The 23877-nt window shown below is 42.9% G+C and overlaps 1 protein-coding gene across 2 annotated transcripts in view; it reads left to right on the forward strand.

Annotated features, from left to right (window-relative positions):
- The window catches only part of ARRDC4 (arrestin domain containing 4), a 108762-nt gene extending 85238 nt beyond the window's left edge, over positions 1-23524 (forward strand). For both annotated transcript variants that reach the window (XM_040414214.1, XM_040414215.1), the window contains 5 exons: positions 2931-3033; positions 11998-12254; positions 16360-16522; positions 22208-22362; positions 23160-23524. In XM_040414214.1, the coding sequence (XP_040270148.1) occupies positions 2931-3033; positions 11998-12254; positions 16360-16522; positions 22208-22362; positions 23160-23219 (738 nt within the window). In that variant the 3' untranslated portion in view covers positions 23220-23524. The remainder of the gene's footprint in view (positions 1-2930; positions 3034-11997; positions 12255-16359; positions 16523-22207; positions 22363-23159) is intronic.
- Positions 23525-23877: the final 353 nt, after the last annotated feature.

Raw genomic sequence — 23877 nt, forward strand, 5'->3', positions numbered from 1 at the left:
AGGTCTGGGTAACGGGCGGGCCAGTCCATAGCATCAATGTCTTCGTCTTGCAGGAACTGCTGACACACTCCAGCCACATGAGGTCTAGCATTGTCTTGCATTAGGAGGAACCCAGGGCCAACCGCACAAGCATATGGTCTCACAAGGGGTCTGAGGATCTCATCTCGGTACCTAATGGCAGTCAGGTTACCTCTGGCGAGAACATGGAGGGCTGTGCGGCCCTCCAAAGAAATGCCACCCCACACCATTACTGACCCAATGCCAAACCGGTCATGCTGGAGGATGTTGCAGGCAGCAGAACGTTCTCCACGGCGTCTCCAGACTCTGTCACGTCTATCACATGTGCTCAGTGTGAACCTGCTTTCATCTGTGAAGAGCACAGGGCGCCAGTGGCGAATTTGTCAATCTTGGTGTTCTCTGGCAAATGCCAAACGTCCTGCACGGTGTTGGGCTGTAAGCACAACCCCCACCTGTGGACGTCGGGCCCTCATATCACCCTCATGGAGTCTGTTTCTGACCGTTTGAGCAGACACATGCACATTTGTGGCCTGCTGGAGGTCATTTTGCAGGGCTCTGGCAGTGCTCCTCCTGTTCCTCCTTGCACAAAGGCGGAGGTAGCGGTCCTGCTGCTGGGTTGTTGCCCTCCTACGGCCTCCTCCATGTCTCCTGATGTACTGGCCTGTCTCCTGGTAGCGCCTCTATGCTCTGGACACTACGCTGACAGACACAGCAAACCTTCTTGCCACAGCTCGCATTGATGTGCCATCCTGGATAAGCTGCACTACCTGAGCCACTTGTTTGGGTTGTAGACTCCGTCTCATGCTACCACTAGAGTGAAAGCACCGCCAGCATTCAAAAGTGACCAAAACATCAGCCAGGAAGCATAGGAACTGAGAAGTGGTCTGTGGTGACCACCTGCAGAACCAATCCTTTATTGGGGGTGTCTTGCTAATTGCCTATAATTTCCACCTGTTGTCTATCCCATTTGCACAACAGCATGTGAAATTGATTGTCACTCAGTGTTGCTTCCTAAATGGACAGTTTGATTTCACAGAAGTGTGATTGACTTGGAGTTACATTGTGTTGTTTAAGTGTTCCCTTTATTTTTTTGAGCAGTGTAATTACAGAAGCAGCCAAAAGCCCCATGGTCACTCTGGAGGAGCTGCAGAGATCCACAGCTCAGGTGACAGAATCTGTCCACAGGACAACTATTAGTTGTCTACTCTACAAATCTGGCGTATATGGAAGAGTGGCAAGAATAAAGCCATTTTGAAAGAAAGCCATAAGAAGTCCCGTTTGCCCCAAGCAATGTAGGGGACACAGCAGAAGATGCTTTGATCAGATGAGACCAAAGTTGAACTCTTTATCCTAAATGCAAAATGCTATATATGAAGGAAAACTAACACTGCCCATCACCCTAAACTCAGCATCCCCACTGTGCTAATGGAGATGGCAGCATCATGCTGTGGGGATGCTTTTGTTCAGCAGGGACAGGGAAGCTGGTCAGAGTTGATGGGAAAATGGATGAAGCTAAATACAAGGCAATGCTGGAGTAAAACCTGTTAGAGGCTGCAAAAGACTTGAGACTGGGGAGGAGGTTCACCTTCCAGCAGTACAACGACCCTAAGCGTACAGCCAGCACTACAATGGAATGGTCTTTAGACCAAAGCATATTCATGTGTTAGAATGGCCCAGTCAAAGTCCAGACCTAAATCCATTTTGAGAATCTGTGGCAAGACTTGAAGATAGCTGTTCACGTACGCTCTCCATGCAATCTGGCTGAGCTTGAGCTATTTTGCAAAGAAGATTGGGCAAAAATTTCAACCTGCTGATGTGCAAAGCTAGTAGAGACATATCTCAAAAGACTTGCAGCTGTAATTACAGTGAAAGGTGGCCCTACAAGTGCACGCCACAATTTCCAGAATTTTTTTAATAAAATTTTTTGAAATGGTATCATTTTCTTTTCACCTCACACATACTTGCTACTTTGTGTTGGTCTATCACATAAAATCCCAATAAAATACATTTACGTTTGTAGGTGTAACATGAAAAATGGGGAGAAGTTCAAGGATATGAATACTTTTTCAAGGCACTGTCTTTGATCGCAGGACCTTTTTGTTTTTCAAAGAATATCCTCACTTTTGCAACATTTTTCCTAAAATGTATCTAAAATATAAATGTAATGACTATGCAAATTAAAGATGCTTACGTGGGTGTCACTTCCAGATTAACAGGCATAGCAGGTTTTACAGGAATGGGAGACCAAGAAAAGAAGGAAAACACACATACAGTAGGACAGAGTATATACCAAAGCAATCATCAGATTTTCATGTGGTCAGGGTGCAATGGGGCCCCATTCCAAATTTGTTCTGTGGCTTTCTCCATCTTTGTCATGCAAATTCTGAATTTTTTGACTTTTTTTTATATTAAAATATAAATATATTTGACTTTTTGGGCCAGTGGAATTGTATCATACTTATCATATGTATGTGTGTGTGTATATATATATAATTGCATAACATACAGTCTATTGGAGTTTTAGCTTTAGCTTTATTTAGTTTTAGAACCACATTTATATAATGTTTTTCCTATACTGTATTGTGTTTTCACCTAAGTGTGTTTTTAAGCAGAAGGTTATCCTGTGGAAAGGGAAAGGGTAAGCCATTAGCACTGCAGGCAATCAATGCTGTATAAACACTGTAAAACATTGTAAATTGTGCCCATGTGATAGACATATTCTTCTGTTTGCCTTTATATGATATGCCTGCTATGTTCCTATCTCTATAACCTATTTGCTATCTAGTAATTGCACCTTTTAATCACAGCAGATTTCCCTTAATGCATGTCTGTTTTCAACATCCCCATTACTTGTGTTGTATGTGTATTTATTTTTTTCAATGCAATATGAGACTATTTTCTTCCTTTCTTAGACACCTGTACAACTATCTAAAGAGAAAATGGTTGGCTGCTGGCTGTGCACCTCGGGACCAATTTCTTTAAATGCCAAAATTGGGAGAAAAGGATATTGTAATGGTAAGCTTCATTTTTTTATACCACTCCACAAATTAAAAAAAAATTACATTGATAAGTAAATGTATCAATGTAAGAAATGCTGCTCTCCAGTGTAATTTGCATTCTTACACACTTTTTTGTGTATGGACAGTAGCTCATCCCATGGGACAGCCAAGTACCTGCATCGCCTAGGATTGCACTGCAGTCAGTCCCTACCGTCCATTCCTCCCTGCATAGTAAATAGTCCCTTACACACCGCCCCAGTCAGGGCCGGGACAAGATATTTTGGTGCCCTAGGAAGAACAGGTTGCGCCCCCGCCCTCCCACTCTCTTTGAATAATTTCACACTGCCCTATTTTCTAATAAAGAGATTTAAACATATTTTATAGGATGTGGTCATGGGTATACGTATTAAGCAAATATATTGCTGCATTTGTGGGAGGGGAGGCTGATTACAAGGCTAATTACATGCACCTGTGGGCCCAGGATGGCTGATTACTAGGCTATTTATAGGCACCTGTGGGCCCAGGCTGACTATGATTCAGCTGATTTCACCCACCCACCCACACCTTCTTACAGTCACTTCACATTAGGGTGGCCCCCTTTAGGCTGCCCTACCACAGCAGTCATGGCATAATTCTACTGCTTGTTGTAGATAGGGGTTAGATAGGTTAGGTTCACCTTTCTGATAGCCGATCCGACCACAAATAATATAAATCCAGTGACTCACAGGTGACGTCTCCACTGATTTCAGTTGTTCACTTCCCTTTTCTTCTCCATTTGGTCCAGACCATCATATGTAGATGTCTTTGGCCAGGGTGTACTACCCCATCTGCTATATAAGAAGGTACCAGTATTAATAAATGGCACATGATAGATGGGGGCTGTTACAAATTTTACATTGCGGCCCAGGAGATTAGTTTGAACCTCTGCCTTGACTCATTGCTGCTGCAGTTCATCCCCACCCCCTATAGCAAAGAACCCCCCTATCCAGCTTCCCCTTTAACACGGTCATCCTCCAGCATCCACCAATATTGTGCCTGCTGCTGCCCTATGTGCCCACATTACTGTACTGACATTGCTGCCCAATGCCCCCAATTAATGTACTGCCAAAATAAAAGAGCCAAAGACATAGAAATAGAAAATGATGGGACCCAAACGAAACTTTAGGTATCACACCCTAGACCAGTCACCAAAATGAATACAGACCTCCTGATAGACCCTAAAATGAATACAGACCCCAGATTAGCCCCACATTCATACAAACCACCGATAAGACCCCAAATGTATACAGACCACAAATTCATACAGACTCCAGGATCAGACCTCAAATTCATGTGGCCCCCTAAATCATCAGATCATTTCAGATCTCAGATCAGACCTCAAAATTCAAATGCCTCTCTATACCCTTTCCATCAAAGCCCTGCAGACCCCCAATATTCATGTGCTCCTCATCACTCCATTCCCTGCAGACTGCAGATCATACCCCAGAATTCATGTGCCCCCCCTACTTAGATAAGACTCCATTATTCATACAGTATGCTTCCCCACTCAGATCAGATCCCAAAATTCATGTGCCACCCCTCCTAAAGATTCCTGAAGACCTCAGATCAGATTCCACTACTCAAATCCCTGCAGACCTCAGATCAGACACCCTCACACACACGCCCAGATCCCTGAAGACCTCAGATCAGACGACCCAAGATACCTGCAGATCTTAAATCAGAACCCCACCTTAGATCCCTGTAGACCTCAGATCAGACAAAAATAAATATAAACACCTCTCCAGCCCCGGACATCTTTGTCACTCTTCTTGCTGCTCTGAACTGTGACATGACATCTGTGCAGTGTCAGGTCAGAGGATATGTCTACGTGCACTATTACCTGGCTGTACTAAGTCAGGACACAGTTGGGTTGCTGGAAGAAGCCTAGGGATTGGAGAGTGGTAAGAGCAATACAGTCACGGTTCCCTGGCTCGCAGCTCCTGTGTACAAATTCCATTGTGGAAGCGCTCATGAGTAACGATTACAAAGTTTAGTTTTTCTTACTTACATAAAATTGCACCATTGCCCTCTCAGGCAATGCCAGCCCCACCATACACTCCAAATTTACTTCTTTACTGTCTAGTCAGTCAGTCAGGGGAATGTCAGCTCCAGTAAGCAGGGAACCAGGAGAGCAGGGCAGGCCAGACAGGTGCTGGTAGTGGGAGACTCCATTATTAGGGGAACAGATAGGGAAATCTGTCACAAAGACCGTGATCGCCGAACAGTGTGCTGTCTTCCTGGCGCTAGAGTTCGACACATCGCGGATCGGGTTGACAGATTACTGGGAGGGGCTGGAGACGATCCAGCGGTCATGGTCCATATCGGAACCAATGACAAAGTTAGAGGTAGGTGGAGAGTCCTTAAAAATGATTTCAGGGATTTAGGTCAAAAGCTGAGGGCAAGGACCTCTAAGGTAGTATTTTCCGAAATACTGCCTGTACCACGAGCCACACAAGAAAGGCAATGGGAGATTAGGGAGATTAACAAGTGGCTCAAGAACTGGTGTAGGATGGAGGGGTTTGGGTTCCTGGAGAACTGGGCCGATTTTTCTATCGGCAACAGGCTCTATCGTAGGGACGGGCTGCACCTCAATGGGGAAGGGGCAGCTGTGCTGGGGAGAAAGATGGCTAGAAGGTTGGAGGAGTGTTTAAACTAGGGACTGGGGGGAAGGGTAATTACGTTATAGGAGGGGAAGATAGTGCAGATAGAGACCGGGAGCAAGGTAATAAGAATGGGGGAGGAATGGAAGGAGGGACTAGAACAATTCAGAAGGAATGGTGTCGGGGGACACCTGGGAAATAGTGACCATAAAGTAATAACCTTCCAATTATCATTCAAAAGAGCGTTTCTACAGGGAGGAACAAAAATACCAAACTTCAAAAAAGCTAAATTTAGCCAACTAAGAGAGGCCATAGGCCAAACTAACTGGGACAAAGTCCTCACAAATACAGACACAAAATGGGATATCTTTAAAAACATCCTAAAAACTCATTGTCAGAGGTACATACCGTATGGTAATAAAAGGTTAAGGAACAAAAAGAAACCAATGTGGATAAATAGAACTGTAAAGAAAGCAATAAATGACAAAAAGAAAGCATATAAAACACTAAAACAGGAGGGTTGCACGGAAGCACTGAAAAACTATAAGGAAAAAAATAGAACATGTAAAAAACAAATAAAAGCGGCCAAACTAGAGACCGAGAGATTAATTGCCAAAGAGAGTAAAACCAACCCTAAAATGTTCTTCAATTATATAAATGTTAAAAAGTATAAAGCTGAAGGTGTTGGCCCTTTAAAGAGTAATGAGGGGGGAGTCGCAGAGAGCGACGAGGAGAAAGCAAAGCTGTTAAATATTTTTTTCTCCAATGTATTCACTGAGGAAAATAAATTGTCAGATGACATGCAGAATGCAAAAATAAATTCCCCATTAAAAGTGTCCTGTCTGACCCAGGAAGAAGTACATCAGCGGCTTAAAAAGATTAAAATAGACAAATCGCCAGGACCGGATGGCATACACCCCCGTATCCTAAAGGAATTAAGTAATGTCATAGCCAGACCCTTATTTCTGATATTTGCAGACTCTATACTGACAGGGAATGTCCCACAGGATTGGCGCGTGGCATATGTGGTGCCAATATTCAAAAAGGGGCCAAAAACAGAGCCTGGAAACTATAGGCCGGTAAGTTTAACATCTGTTGTGGGTAAACTGTTTGAAGGTTTTCTGAGAGATGCTATATTAGAGCATCTCAACGGAAATAAGCAAATAACGCCATATCAGCATGGCTTCGTGAGGGATCGGTCATGTCAAACTAATTTAATCAGTTTCTATGAGGAGGTAAGTTCTAGACTTGACAGCGGCGAATCAATGGATGTCGTATATCTGGACTTCTCCAAAGCATTTGACACTGTACCGCATAAAAGGTTAGTATATAAAATGAGAATGCTCGGACTGGGAGAAAACATCTGTATGTGGGTAAGTAACTGGCTGAGTGATAGAAAACAGAGGGTGGTTATTAACGGTACACATTCAGATTGGGTCACTGTCACTAGTGGGGTACCTCAGGGGTCAGTATTGGGCCCTATTCTCTTCAATATATTTATTAATGATCTTGTAGAAGGCTTGCATAGTAAAGTATCAATTTTCGCAGATGACACTAAACTGTGTAAAGTAATTTACACTGAAGAGGACAGTATACTACTACAGAGGGATCTGGATAGATTGGAGGCTTGGGCAGATAAGTGGCAGATGAGGTTTAACACTGATAAATGTAAGGTTATGCACATGGGAAGGAAAAATGCAAGTCACCCGTACATACTAAATGGTAAAACACTCGGTAACACTGACATGGAAAAGGATCTAGGAATTTTAATAAACAGCAAACTAAACAGCAAAAACCAGTGTTAGGCAGCTGCTGCCAAGGCCAACAAGATAATGGGTTGCATCAAAAGGGGCATAGATTCCCGTGATATGAACATAGTCCTACCACTTTACAAATCGCTAGTCAGACCACACATGGAGTACTGTGTACAGTTCTGGGCTCCTGTAAACAAGGCAGACATAGCAGAGCTAGAGAGGGTTCAGAGGAGGGCAACTAAAGTAATAACTGGAATGGGGCAACTACAGTACCCTGAAAGATTATCAAAATTAGGGTTATTCACTTTAGAAAAAAGACGACTGAGGGGAGATCTAATTAATATGTATAAATATATCAGGGGTCAGTACAGAGATCTATCCCATCAGCTATTTATCCCCAGGACTGTGACTGTGACGAGGGGACATCCTCTGCGTCTGGAGGAAAGAAGGTTTGTACACAAACATAGAAGAGGATTCTTTACGGTAAGAGCAGTGAGACTATGGAACTCTCTGCCTGAGGAGGTGGTGATGGTGAGTACAATAAAGGAATTCAAGAGGGGCCTGGATGTGTTTCTAGAGCGTAATAATATTACAGGCTATAGCTACTAGAGAGGGGTCGTTGATCCAGGGAGTTATTCTGATTGGAGTCGGGAAGAAATTTTTTATTCCCCTAAAGTGAAGAAAATTGGCTTCTACCTCACAGGGTTTTTTGCCTTCCTCTGGATCAACTTGCAGGATAACAGGCCGAACTGGATGGACAAATGTCATTTTTCGGCCTTATGTACTATGTTACTATGTTACTATGTTAATTTAGAAATATGAATTAATAAATTGATGAATGATTAATGAATGAAAGGTGTTTTGGCCACTTCTCTATGAGATTACTATGTCTGCACTAAGAGGGAAAAGTGAGTAGAGAAGCTACTGAGCATGTTAGTTCGCCACTGAATGCAGGAGAAAATGGGCCAGAATTTCTGCCAAAGGAGAAACAGCAAGAGGTGCTGCCAGAGAGGAAAGTTAATAAAGAATTAAAACCCCCCAAAAAATAATAGAAATATTTTTATTGCATGTACAGTATATTGAGTTAATACTTCACATGAAATGCTCTATTCATTATATAGTAATACTTTTCATGGAAAACATGTGTTAGATATTAATTGCTAAAGAATTAGTCCCAATCCCATTAGCTAAACTATGCCTTCAGTGGAATTTTAAGCAATTTACTTACAAAACCTCTAGCACAATGCAAACATGCCTACATTCTCTCTTTCATCAATGCTCACACAATAACTTTCTTACATTGTGAGTCATCCAAAAATATCTGCTGGTGATGACAGATATTAGGGGAGATTTATGTAACCACTGCACCAGAAGACTGAAATAACGTGTGCCAAAATAATGGAGTGCATATTGAGCACCAAATGTACTGTATTATGTGCATTTAACTACAAACCGGATTCCAAAAAAGTTGGGACACTATACAAATCGTGAATAAAAACTGAATGCAATGATGTGGAGGTGCCAACTTCTAATATTTTATTCAGAATAGAACATAAATCACGGAACAAAAGTTTAAACTGAGAAAATGTACCATTTTAAGGGAAAAATATGTTGAATCAGAATTTCATGGTGTCAACAAATCCCCAAAAAGTTGGGACAAGGCCATTTTCACCACTGTGTGGCATCTCCCCTTCTTCTTACAACACTCAACAGACGTCTGGGGACCGAGGAGACCAGTTTCTCATATAATAATACAGGCCTCTAACTGTTCAATCGTCTTGGGCCTTCTTTGTTGCACCTTCCTCTTTATGATGCGCCAAATGTTCTCTATAGGTGAAAGATCTGGACTGCAGACTGGCCATTTCAGTACCCAGATCCTTCTCCTACGCAGCCATGATGTTGTGATTGATGCAGAATGTGGTCTGGCATTATCTTGTTGAAAAATGCAGGGTCTTCCCTGAAAGAGATGACGTCTGGATGGGAGCATATGTTGTTCTAGAACCTGAATATACACTGCTCAAAAAAATAAAGGGAACACTTAAACAACACAATGTAACTCCAAGTCAATCACACTTCTGTGAAATCAAACTGTCCACTTAGGAAGCAACACTGAGTGACAATCAATTTCACATGCTGTTGTGAAAATGGGATAGACAACAGATGGAAATTATAGGCAATTAGCAAGACACCCCCAATAAAGAAGTGGTTCTGCAGGTGGTGATCACAGACCACTTCTCAGTTCCTATGCTTCCTGGCTGATGTTTTGGTCACTTTTGAATGCTGGCGGTGCTTTCACTCTAGTGGTAGCATGAGACGGAGTCTACAACCCACACAAGTGGCTCAGGTAGTGCAGCTTATCCAGGATGGCACATCAATGCGAGCTGTGGCAAGAAGGTTTGCTGTGTCTGTCAGCGTAGTGTCCAGAGCATGGAGGTGCTACCAGGAGACAGGCCAGTACATCAGGAGACGTGGAGGAGGCCGTAGGAGGGCAACAACCCAGCAGCAGGACTGCTACCTCCGCCTTTGTGCAAGGAGGAACAGGAGGAGCACTGCCAGAGCCCTGCAAAATGACCTCAGCAGGCCACAAATGTGCATGTGTCTGCTCAAACGGTCAGAAACAGACTCCATGAGGGTGATATGAGGCCCCGACGTCCACAGGTGGGGGTTGTGCTTACAGCCCAACACCGTGCAGGACGTTTGGCATTTGCCAGAGAACACCAAGATTGGCAAATTCGCCACTGGCGCCCTGTGCTCTTCTGCTGCCTGTAACATCCTCCAGCATGACCGGTTTGGCATTGGGTCAGTAATGGTGTGGGGTGGCATTTCTTTGGAGGGCCGCACAGCCCTCCATGTTCTCGCCAGAGGTAGCCTGACTGCCATTAGGTACCGAGATGAGATCGACAGACCCCTTGTGAGACCATATGCTGGTGCGGTTGGCCCTGGGTTCCTCCTAATGCAAGACAATGCTAGACCTCATGTGGCTGAAGTGTGTCAACAGTTCCTGCAAGACGAAGGCATTGATGCTATGGACTGGCCCGCCCGTTCCCCAGACCTGAATCCAATTGAGCACATCTGGGACATCATGTTTCGCTCTATCCACCAACGTCACGTTGCACCACAGACTGTCCAGGAGTTGGCAGATGCTTTAGTCCAGGTCTGGGAGGAGATCCCTCAGGAGACCGTCCTCCACCTCATCAGGAGCATGCACAGGCGTTGTCGGGAGGTCATACAGGCACGTGGAGGCCACACACACTACTGAGCCTCATTTTGACTTGTTTTAAGGACATTACATCAAAGTTGGAACAGCCTGTAGTGTGTTTTTTCCACTTTAATTTTGAGTGTGACTCCAAATCCAGACCTCCATGGGTTGAAAAATATGATTTCCATTTTTAATTTTTGTGTGATTTTGTTGTCAGCACATTCAACTATGCAAAGAACAAAGTATTTCAGAAGAATATTTAATTAATTCAGATCTAGGATGTTATTTTTGTGTTCCCTTTATTTTTTTGAGCAGTGTATTTTTCTGCATTGATGGTGCCTTTCCAGACATGCAAGCTGCCCATGCCACACGCACTCATGCAACCCCATACCATCAGAGATGCAGGCTTCTGAACTGAGTGTTGATAACAACTTGGGTTGTCCTTGTCCTCCTTGGTCCGGATGACATGGCGTCCCAGATTTCCAAAAAGAACTTCGAATCGTGACTCGTCTGACCACAGAACAGTCTTCCATTTTGCCACACTCCATTTTAAATGATCCCTGGCCCAGTGAAAACGCCTGAGCTTGTGGATCTTGCTTAGAAATGGCTTCTTCTTTGCACTGTAGAGTTTCAGCTGGCAACGGCGGATGGCACGGTGGATTGTGTTCACTGACAATGGTTTCTGGAAGTATTCCTGAGCCCATTCTGTGATTTCCTTTACAGTAGCATTCCTGTTTGTGGTGCAGTGTCGTTTGAGGGCCCGGAGATCACGGGTATCCAGTATGGTTTTACGGCCTTGACCCTTACGCACAGAGATTGTTCCAGATTCTCTGAATCTTCGGATGATGTTATGCACAGTTGATGATGATAGATGCAAAGTCTTTGCAATTTTTCGCTGGGTAACACCTTTCTGATATTGCTCCACTATCATTCTGCGTAACATTGTGGGAATTAGTGATCCTCTACCCATCTTGGCTTCTGAGAGACACTGCCACTCTGAGAAGCTCTTTTTATACCTAATCATGTTGCCAATTGACCTAATTAGTGTTAATTGGTCTTCCAGCTCTTCGTTATGCTCAAATTTACTTTTTCCAGCCTCCTATTGCTACTTGTCCCAACTTTTTTGGGATTTGTTGACACCGTGAAAATTGGAATCAACGTATTTTTCCTTTAAAATGATACATTTACTCGGATTAAACGTTTGATCTGTCATCTACGTTCTATTACAAATAAAATATTGACATTTGCCATCTCCACATCATTGCATTCAGTTTTTATTCACAATTTGTTTAGTGTCCCAACTTTTTTGGAATCCGGTTTGTATTAGTACTAACTATTAATTCTGATTATTAATACTGATTATTAGTACCATGTTTTTTTCTTTTTAGGGGAAGCCATACCCATCTATGCAGAAATTGAAAATGGATCATCACGATTAGTGGTTCCCAAAGCTGCTATATTCCAAGTTCAAAGGTTCTTTGTCCACGGGAAGATGAAAACATATAGACAAATGTTGGCCAGAGTGCGCGGGAATCATATAGCATCTGGAAGCACTGAGATCTGGAATGGAAAGATGCTGAAAATACCCCCAATAACACCAACAATTACAGACTGTCCCATCATCCGTGTAGAGTATGTACTAGCGGTAAGTATATGTGTGGAACTTTCCAAATATTCGCCCTTCTACCAAAAGGAAAACCTTTAGTGCCATCTGCTCCAGCCTTCTTTCCATAAACTGCTAAAAGATGGTGACGTGGAGAGGTTGCACTGACTGTAATCCCTTATCTCACCTTTTAGTTTTTTATGTGTGTACTGAATGAGCCAGCAGATTTCAAACTACCGTATCAGGTATGCGCACTTTTAGATTGATTATGTGCACTGCCACTCTATTCATCTCTATGGGACTGCAGAAGATAGCCAAGTACAGTGCTTTGCTGTCTCTGGCAGTCCCATAGGTTGTAAATGGAGAAGTGGTGGACATGCTTAAATATCCTTCCAATCAAAATAGGAACAGAGGACCCTCATTCTTGTGATCGGTGGAAACCCTATCAGTTGGTCACCAGTGGATAGGGGATAATTTGTTTAATCAGAATGTGCCTTTGAAGGAGTTTAAGGGGATAAACCTCATTTTCAAATAGTCTATTTAAGATGATTTTTCAGGACATCAACTATCAAGCAGTTATAAAGAGCATCTCTCCTCCTGGAAGACCCAGCACAACTGTGTTTTTTTAGGGACAACTCTCTAATTTCAACGAATATTGTGTATAATGCATTACTATCCCTCTAGTTGTGCTTCAAAAACGTACTGTTTGGTTCCCCACAGATTAGAGCTAATCGATGGGGTCTAAGCAGTGGGACACACTGTGATCAGCTCATTATTGTGATACTCAACAAAAGGCTGTGCACCGCATTTATGAAGTATCACAGACACCTTCTTTGCCTCAGTCAACACTGGGTGGGAAAGGGGACATGGCTGTATATTTGCCAAAGTTGAGGGGCACAATTGAGGGCACAAGTAAGTTGTCTGATAGGTGGTAGAAACTAGGCAGTCTAAAGTCATAGCAAACTAAACCGGATTAGAGGAACCATACAAAATAAACCAAATACTGTATAAATACGGGGTGCTGCGCATGTGTCATAAACAGCAATAAAGAAGGAGAATGGGCACATGAAAAGTACCGTGCACATCCAAAAAAAAATATATTTCATGCTGTCCTTTTTTATTATTTTGAGCATGTAGAATGCTTTTCATGTGCCTCTTTTCTCTTTCTTCTTCATAGACAGTCTTAAGATGGGCCAGATTTATCATCCAGCATCAGCCAATCTTGCACATTTCTAGAGCGTTTAGTCTGCACTTAGACACAATTAGTAAATCTGCTCCTGTGTATCAGTTTCTCCTGGAGTGATCCTTTAAACTCGATTGCAAACTTGCAGCCTGAGGACCAAATGTGGTCCACAATGCCATTCTGTGTAGCCCCAACCACCTCTAGCATATTTGGGACTTCTCTCTGGACTATTGAGTACAAATGGTTGTGCAGGTGGCTCTGTCCATTGTATTTTATTGGACAAGGAGTCAGCAACCTTCAGCACTCCAGTTGTTGCGAAACTACAACTCCCAGCATGCTTCATTCATGTCTATGGTAGCTCCAGGAACAGCTGAACAAGTGTAATTGCTGGGAGTTACAGTTTCACACAACTGTAGTGCTGGAGGTTGCTGACCCCTATTATGGATGTGAAATGCTTGGGTGTTTCTGAAGCTCTCATAAATACCAGGGGAGATAACATCACTTATACTTGGCCACTTTTACAGTTTTTTTTTCCTGGAGTTCCAAATGGGAGAGCAGGGAACCCCTATTTTCTGGGTAAATGCTAGTTTTATTTATAGAATCCCACTTACAGTATGAGATTTATGGCAAAAAGTTTGTGTACTCTTGTTTTAATCCCTTCCCGACATCTGCCATACATGTACAGTGGAAGTTGGGGCTTTAAAGATGGTGCTTGGTCAGCAGACTCCTACCACCAGTGTCCGTGATCAGAGACAATGCCAATCCCGTGCATTTAACCCCTTTAGATGCTGTGGTCAATTGAGACCACTGTATCTGAGGGGTTATTTACCAGAAGAAGGCTGCTCCCGGTGATGAACATTCCCCTTCCCCACAACAAGATCATGGGACCTGTTTTTTTGCTATTGGAGGCTCTAAGGCCTGCCATAGTTAAAGGCTATTTGAGGGGATTCTTTTTATTATTATTGCATTGCACTTATTTTCAAGAATTGGTCTTAATTAACAATATGGCCTTTTTTATGTACAGAGCTGACATGCCTGTGAATTTTCTGTCTTTTCCGTCATCTGAGGAGCAGACTGACTTCTTATCTCTGTTCTCTTACCTTATCTTACTGATAACCATGTGGCTTAAATAAGTGTATGTCCTCTTAGTAGTTTAGAGATCAGGGTTGTTAGATGACCTGCACAATTAAAGTGAAAGTACCAGTCACACAGCTAGAAAAACAGTTAACCCTTTGTGACAGAACAGCTCAATATTTTTAATAAAGGCCAATTGAAAATATTTTTAGCCAAGAAAATGTGTAAATGTGATCAAAAACAAAAATTGCCTCCAAAGGTGTACATAGTCTTTAAGGTCCTATTGAGCCCAGACTGAAACACTAATTTTCCCATAGACTGCTTTGAAATACCATTGCAGTGTATGGTAAACAGAGGGTTAAAAAAAAGTTTCTAAAAATATAAAAAATAAAAATTTTAATGAATAAACAATAGAAAATATTGTATTGTTGTATTACCAAAAATGCCTGAACTATTAAAATATTAAAGTATTTTTCCTAAACTGTGAATGCAGTAACAGAAAAAGAAACAAATTTGAGAATTGTTGTTATGGTCATTTTACCTCCCCAAAAAGGCTGAATAAAAAGTGATCAAAAAATCATATATGTCTCTTACCAACTCCATAGACATAAATATAAAAATGTTATGGGTGTCAGTTTTTTTAGTTTTTTTTTAATTAATAAAGTAAAATAAAGCTGAGTTCACATCACCGATTAGCTTTCCATTCTTCTGATCCATCAGAAGAAGAGAGAAAGAAAAAAAAAAAAGGATTCTGTAAAAAAAACGGATCCTGTTGCATCAGTTAGAGCTCGTTCACACGAAAGTTTTTGGCGTTCCGCATACGGGCAGTTTTATCGTTCCGTATACCGTCCGTATACGGAACCATTCATTTCAATGGGTCCGCAGAAAAAAATGGAAGGTACTCTGTGTGCATTCCGTTTCCGTATTTCCGTTCCGCTAGAGGATAGAACTTGTTCTATTATTGTCCGCAGTACGGACAAGGATAGTACTGTTCTATGAAGGGCCAGCTGTTCCGTTCCGCAAAAAACAGAATGCACACGGATGTCATCGTTTTTGTTTGTGGACCGCAAGATGCATACAGTCGTGTGAACGAGCCCTTATGCATAGGATTGCATAGGATCCGGTTTTTGTACAGGATCGAGTAAAAAAACGGATCCTGTTGCATCAGTTGTAATCCATTTGAGCCATTTCCGCCTGAGATCCTTTTTTTTTTAGACGGAAACAAAAGTACTGCAAAAACGGATCTCAGACGGAAATGGCTCAAACGGATGACAACTGATGCAACAGGATCAGGTTTTTTTTATAGGATCCTGTTTTTTTCTCTTTCTCTTCTTCTGAGGGATCAGAAGAACTGAAAGCTAAACGGTGATGTGAACTCAGTTTAAACAGTATATAATTTCTTGTGTCATTTTTACCATTCAGTGAATGCTGTAAAAGCTAAACTTGGAAAACCATGGCACAATTGTATTTTTGTTCCAATACCACCGCCCTTTAATAATTTTGTTTTGGCTTATCAATACATTGTATGGAACGTTAAATGGACCATTAGACGCTATAATTTTCCTCATACAGCTATGTAAATGGTAAAATTAAAATTAAAACTGTTATGGCTTTTTGAATCACAAGGAGGAAAAAAGCAAAAAAACATAAATTGCTTACGACAGGAAGAGGAAACAGAAAACCATATGCTTCTGTTCAGCCTCATCTTACACCCTTTCTATCTTCTAGCAATGTTTCTAACCATCAGTTACAATGCATACATTTTTTGCAGATATCACAAAACTATATAAGACCTTCAATAACAAACATAATTCCAGACAGTATACTGTATATTTCTATTTAGTGCTGTTTTTTATTTGCCATAATCAGATGACAGATTCTTTCTTGCAGGTCTACATACACATTCCTGGTGCAAAAAAGCTGATGGTGGAACTACCTCTAGTTATTGGCACAGTCCCATTTAATGGATTCTTGTACAGGAATTTAAGCAGTGCCAGCCAGTTTACTGTAGACATGAGCTGGCTCGCCTTAACACTGCCAGAGCAGCCAGAAGGTTAGAAGTATTACAGAAGAGCATTATATTATATGTGTTGTAAGATTTTATTCTGTATAACATGAGAATTATATGGTGCCTGAACTTGTAACTAGGACCCTCACCAATAACCTCACTTCTCATGACATTGCAACACCAAGAAGGAAAAGTTGTGGAATTATGGAAATCACAGGATTGATAGACATGTTGTTAATGATATGCAAATGATAAAAAAAATTATATAATAATAATAATGTATTAAAAACATCTCAATTTCCAGTATGGAGTCTGAGCACCCTGCACACGCCTTCCCATGCTATCAATGAGGTTATTAAAGGGCTTCTGTCACCCCACTAAAGTCATTTTTTTTTTTTTTGGGGCTAGTTAAATTCCTTATACTGCGATATATGAAAATATAATGGTCTTACTTACTTTCCTTCAGCAGTTTCTTATAAAAACGAACTTTTATAATATGTAAATTAGGTCTCTACCAGCAAGTAGGGCATCTACTTGCTGGTAGCCGCCGCAAAAAACCGCCCCCTCGTCGTGTTGATTGACAGGGCCAGCCGCGATCTCCTCCTCCGGCCGGCCCTGTCAGCATTTCAAAAATCACGCGCCTCCTCAGCACTCCCTCAGTGCGCCTGCGCCGATGTAGTCTTCTCTTTCGATGATGTCATCGGCGCAGGCGCACTGAGGGAGTTCTGAGGAGACGAGCCTCCTCATCTCAGAGCGCCTGCGCCGAATGAACACAGGCGCGCGATTTTTGAAATGCTGACAGGGCCGGCCGGAGGAGGAGATCGCGGCTGGCCCTGTCAATCAACACGACGAGGGTGCGTTTTTTTGCGGCGGCTACCAACAAGTAGATGCCCTACTTGCTGGTAGAGACCTAATTTACATATTATAAAAGTTCGTTTTTATAAGAAACTGCTGAAGGAAAATAAGTAAGACCATTATATATTCATATATCGCAGTATAAGGAATTTAACTAGCCCAAAAAAAATAATATGACTTTAGTGGGGTGACAGAAGCCCTTTAATGTTGTCTGAGAAATGTTCTGCCACACTGAATTCATTCGGGCATCAAATCATCAAGATCCACTGCTTGCAGCTCTCTTTGCAATTGTCAACCAATGATGTCCCAGATGTGCTCAATGAGAAACAAGTCCAGAAACTCTGCAGACCATGGTAGTACATTTAAGACATGCAGGATGCTCACAGTAGCAAGACCTATATGTGGCTTGGCATTGTCCTGTTGAAAAACAGTTCCTGGAACACTTTGGAGAAATGGCTGTTCCACTGGTTCCACGACCAAATCAATGTAATGCTATGCTGTTACTGTACCTGAAATGAAGACTAGAGGAGTCCAGCTACCGTACATAATGCCACTTCACACAATAATCCCTGGAGTAGGACCGGTGTGACGTTCCATTGTAAAGGCCACTTCATGGCATTGTCCACATGATCTCCAGACCAATCTGCAGCTACTGTATCATTATGTCTGAGATAAAAGTGGAACTCTTTGCTGAAGAGGATAGACCTCCATTCAAACCTCCATTGCTATTTTACTGCGCACTATGATAGCCTTGGAGAGCAGTGGCATGAGGTCAATGGATCACCTATAGCTGGACATCTGGCTCGTAGCCCAGTGTCGTGCAAATGCCTTCTCATGGTTTGTGTAGACATTGTTTGACTTGCAGTACAAAATGGATCACTATGTGCCATTTTTCTCCAAAGGTTCTCCTCTGTGCACCTCTTGCTGTCATTCCATATCGTTTTTGTTCTCCCAAATATCGAGACACACAACATTGAACAGAGCTGACATCTTGTCGTAGGCGTGTAACGATCTGCCGGAGTAATAAACCAAGGTTTCTTAGTTCATGGATTCTGTCCCTCTCCGTTTATGACCAGTAGTGATAACTGACACATTGGCAAACAGGAGACATCTCACAATCATCCCACACAACTTTTGAGGTTTCATGTGGCTAAAAAACTTTGCTTTCAATATGCCTTTATGCTCCTCCCACATGCCACAGATTAGGCTACTTTCACACTGGCGCTTTGGCTTTCCGTTTCTGACATCCATTTCAGGGCTCTCACAGGCAGTTTTGCCCTAATGCATTCTGGATGGAAAAAGATCCGCTCAGAATGCATCAGTTTGGCTCCGTTCAGTCTCCATTCCGCTTTGGAGGCAGACACCAAAACGTTTTGGTGTCAATCTGACGAAACTGAGCCAAATAGATCCGTTCTGACACACAATGTAAGTTAATGGGGACGGATCCGTTTTCTATGACACATTCTGGCACAATAGAAAACGGATCCGTCCTCCATTGACTTTTGATGGTGTTCAAGACAGATCCGTCTTAGTTATGTTAAAGATAATACAAACGGATCCGTTCTGACCGGATGCAGACGGTTGTATTATCTGGACGGATCCGTCTGTGCAAATCAATGACGGATCCGCACCAAACGCCAGTGTGAAAGTAGCCTTAGGCCTCATGCACACGACCGTTGTGCGCATCCGTGTCCGTTGTTCCGTTTTCCGTGTTTTTCTGCGGACCCATTGACTTTCAATGGGTCCGTTGAAAAATCTGAAAGATGCACCGTTTGTCATCCGCGTCCGTGATCCGTATTTCCAGTCCGTCAAAAAAATAGGACCTGTCCTATTTCTTTGACGGACAACGGTTCGCGGACCCATTCAAGTCAATGGGTCCGTGAAAAAACACGGAGGCACACAAAATTGTCATCCGCGTCCGTGATCCGTGTCCGTTTTTTTCCTATCATTTTCAAGGCAAACTTGACTTAGATTTTTTTTCACTTTTCTTGTCTGGTGATCCTCCAAAAATCAAGGAAGACACACAGAAAAAAAAACGGACACGGATCACGGAACAACGGAACCCCGTTTTGCGGACCGTGAAAAAATACTAGGGGTGCACCGAAATGAAAATTCTGGTCCGAAACCGAAACCGAAAATTCAGGATGCCCTTGACCGAAAACCGAAACCGAAACCGAAACTGCCTTTTTGCCCAAATACTTTAAAATAACTTTTTTTTTAATGATTTTATTAATAATTCTTTTTCATGAATGAAATTCATCTGTGGGTGGTGCTGTTATGGAGAGGGGGATCTGTGGGTGGCTCTGTTATGGAGAGGGGGATCTGTGGGTGGCGCTGTTATGGAGAGGGGGATCTGTGGGTGGCGCTGTTATGGAGAGGGGGATCTGTGGGTGGCGCTGTTATGGAGAGGGGGATCTGTGGGTGGCGCTGTTATGGAGAGGGGGATCTGTGGGTGGCGCTGTTATGGAGAGGGGGATCTGTGGGTGGCGCTGTTATGGAGAGGGGGATCTGTGGGTGGCGCTGTTATGGAGAGGGGGATCTGTGGGTGGCGCTGTTATGGAGAGGGGGATCTGTGGGTGGCGCTGTTATGGAGAGGGGGATCTGTGGGTGGCGCTGTTATGGAGAGGGGGATCTGTGGGTGGCGCTGTTATGGAGGGTGGGATCTGTGGGTGGCTCTGTTATGGAGGGGGGGATCTGTGGGTGGCGCTGTTATGGAGAGGGGGATCTGTGGGTGGCGCTGTTATGGAGAGGGGGATCTGTGGGTGGCTCTGTTATGGAGAGGGGGATCTGTGGGTGGCGCTGTTATGGAGAGGTGGATCTGTGGGTGGCGCTGTTATGGAGAGGGGGATCTGTGGGTGGCGCTGTTATGGAGAGGGGGATCTGTGGGTGGCGCTGTTATGGAGAGGGGGATCTGTGGGTGGCGCTGTTATGGAGAGGGGGATCTGTGCACTGTTATGGAAAGGGGATATGTGCACTGTTATGGGCATAACAGTGCACAGATCCCTTTCCCCATAACAGTGCACAGATCCCTTTCCCCATAACAGTGCACAGATCCCTTTCCCCATAACAGTGCACAGATCCCTTTCCCCATAACAGTGCACAGATCCCTTTCCCCATAACAGTGCACAGATCCCTTTCCCCATAACAGTGCACAGATCCCCCCTCCCCATAGCAGTGCCATAGACCGATCCCCCTACCCATAACAGCCCCGGCCCTGCTGCTCACAGCATCACTCACTGCATTTTTACCTTACAATCGTGACGCTCCAGTAACAACTCTGCAGGCAGAGCGGAGGGCGGCGTAACGTCACTTACTCACGTGACGCATCTGCTCCGCCTCCTTCATTCATAAAGTGGGCGGAGCAGGCGCGTCACGTGAGTAAGTGATGTTACGCCGGCCTCCGCTCTGCCTGCAGAGTTGTTAGTTACTGGAGCCTCACGATTGTAAGGTAAAATAAAGATGCAGTGACAAAGTAAACCGCCCGCCCGGCGCCCGCCCGCAGATGGTGGGTGACAAATCCCACACCCCATATTTTCGGCCGATATGTAACAATATCGGCCGAAGTGGATTAGGTGCATTTTCGGCCGATATTTTCGGCTGCCGGAATTTCGGTGCACCCCTAAAAAATACTGTCGTGTGCATGAGGCCTTAGAGTGAGGGGCTTGAAAATCTGATCATCTGCAGATCTTAGGAACACCTGCCACTTCCTTAATTTACATAACCTTATGGCTTATCCTTCTTAGTGTTGCAATTTCAATGTTGAAGAGTGTATCCTGCTGATCTCCCTTCAGAAGACCTAACCATAACTCACAGGCCTGTAGCTAAAGGGGTTTCCGAGATCTGCAAACATTTGGCCAGTGGTCTCATATTATACACTGCTGAGGCTGGTGATTAGCTGCAGCAGTAACACGGGTAGACAAGCATGTACTGTAATTGCTGCGGCATAGTAAAGAAAGATTGGCGGGAACCATAGACACTGAAATGGCAAGGGATTTACCTGTTGAGATTTGGTCTTTTGTTATGTTATGACATTTGGCATCCCTTAAAAATCCTTTAAGCAATGAGTGTTTTTCCTCAACAACTTGAAGTGCACAGATTGAGTAGTTGTCTGCTGCCCATCATTGCCAGCTTTAGGTCAGACACACACGAGCGAGTTCAATGTGATAAACTCACAATGTGTGTCAGTGCGAGCTCCCGTTCTGACCTCTGCTCTGACAGGATAGCAGTGTTTTAAGGCCTCTTGCACACAAACGTATTTTTTTTCCGTTTCCGTTCCTTATTTTGCGTACCGTATACGGAACCATTCATTTCAATGGATCCACAAAAAAAAATTCCGTTTCCATTTTTCCGTTCAAAGATAGAACATGTCCTATTATTGTCCGCATAACGGACAAGGATAGTACTGTTCTATCAGGGGCTAGATGTTCCATTTCGCAAAAAATGAAATGCACACGGATGTCATCCGTATTTTTTGCAGATCCGTTTTTTTGCGGACCACAAAATACTGAAAAAGCCATACGGTTGTGTGCAAGAGGCCTTATATTGATTTATTCGGCTGTGTGACCCTGAGAGTTTTGGAATCTATTGAATTACACTGACATAATGCTGTGAGATCCTGTCAGGGGAGCAGAGGTCAGAACGGGACCTCGCACTGACACATGGTCGGCAATATCAAAGGAAGAAAACCTTCTAGTATTCCAACTTTTATTAATCAAAACGATGCATCTTTTTGGTGAATGAAACCTGGAATACTAGAAGCTGACACGGAGCGCTGCCGTTTTCTTCTTTTGATAACACGTGTTCCTTCATGCTAAAACAAGATCATATAACTATATCAAGTCAACATACATTTTAGTATGGTTATGTTTTCAACAGCACCACCAAATTATGCTGATATCGTGTCAGAAGAAGAACTTTCTTGGAGATCCCCTATAGGCATCAACCAAAGCGATTTAATTGAAGGATCTCACGTTCCACCATTTACCATGATCCAGGAGTTCAGGTTCCAACCACCGCCACTGTATTCAGAGGTAAAACAAACTATGAAAGAAGAACATGTTATTCATTTTATTCCATAAAATATGGAAATCGCTCTTTAGCTTCAGATGATTCATCATAAAATATGACATAGAAAATAAATCATTATTCTATTATAGCGAATCACAAACTAAAAACTAGCATGAAAGGTACACGGAAGAGTTGCCTTTTTTAGGTTGCATATGATATCCAAGATATTTTTGGACACACTGACCTGTCACCTCTTCTGACGTGTCTGTTTTAGTCACTAATCATTTAATAATTCTGCAGCATTCATTCTTATGACTTTACTATTCCTGCTAGAAGTTATGAATGAATTGCTAGCGGTCTGCAGTAAAGGTCTAGATGGGTGTTACTAATTAAGGTTGTGCCCCTGCACAGTCTGGTATTATCCAATTAGTGTTGCCAGTGTCACACTGTGCAGGGACACAACCTCAATTAGTAACACCCATCTAGACCTTTACTGCAGACCGCTAGCAATTCATTCATAACTTCTAGTAGGAATAATAAAGGAATGGCACAACATGGAGTCATGAGAATAGAGGCTCCAGAATTATTATGATATGAGGAATGAAAGTAGTTACTCGAACACGTCAGAAGGTATTTATTAAAAAGTACACGGTGAAGATTCCTATTGGATGAGCTTGAAGATTTAATACAGAAAATATATTGGAATATTGTATAACATTTCATTAGCCAAGATGCCCTTATAATTGTGAACAGTTTTGTATAGCACTTAGGAAACCCCTGCTGTCAATAATTCTCCCTGTTTTATATCTTGTCTACACAGGTAGATCCCCATCCTGACGACCGCACCCAAGAACAGAGGACTGCCTCCTTTATCCTGTAATAATGACGGCCACTTTACGTTTATTATGATCTCAAGGACGGGGGGAATACTGTTTACATACTGTAGTCTGGCATATGTCGTAGATGTTTCCTAAGAAATGTATTGTTCTTTTGTTAACGAGATCACTTTGAAAAAGTAAAAATCTGTGAAAGTTGGCTACAAAAGTGCAGCAGAATGGAGAGCCGCTTCTGAAGTCCGACTCGTGACCATTTTATTATTTTAAGGTTGTAATATAAGTGAAAAAGGTTCTGTATTACATCGAAGCAGAAGATCGGGGAATATACAGCATACTCTGACCTGCTGTACTGTAAAGGGAAATTGTACAGTACCGTTTTGGTATATATATATATATTTAGTTACATGTTTTATGCCACCTTTATCAACGATTTAATGGTAGTCTGTGGCCTAGATTGTACATCTGCAACCAACACCAGTGTACTGTAGTGGACTTTGCTAACAGCATACTCTTTATTACCTTATCACAATTTCCTATCCCAGAAAAAGCACTTTGCGCCTGTTAAGCATCTTCTTTCTTCCATAGAGCCCAAGCCCGTCTCTTTAATCTCTCCTAGCTCGTACCACCTGTGCTCTTTTCCGCTCCAGGCGACGTCACTTATATCCTGCACCCAAATCTCGCACAGGTGCAGACTACCACTCA

The sequence above is a fragment of the Bufo bufo genome, chromosome 1 (assembly GCF_905171765.1).
Source record: "Bufo bufo chromosome 1, aBufBuf1.1, whole genome shotgun sequence".
NCBI lineage: Eukaryota > Metazoa > Chordata > Amphibia > Anura > Bufonidae > Bufo > Bufo bufo.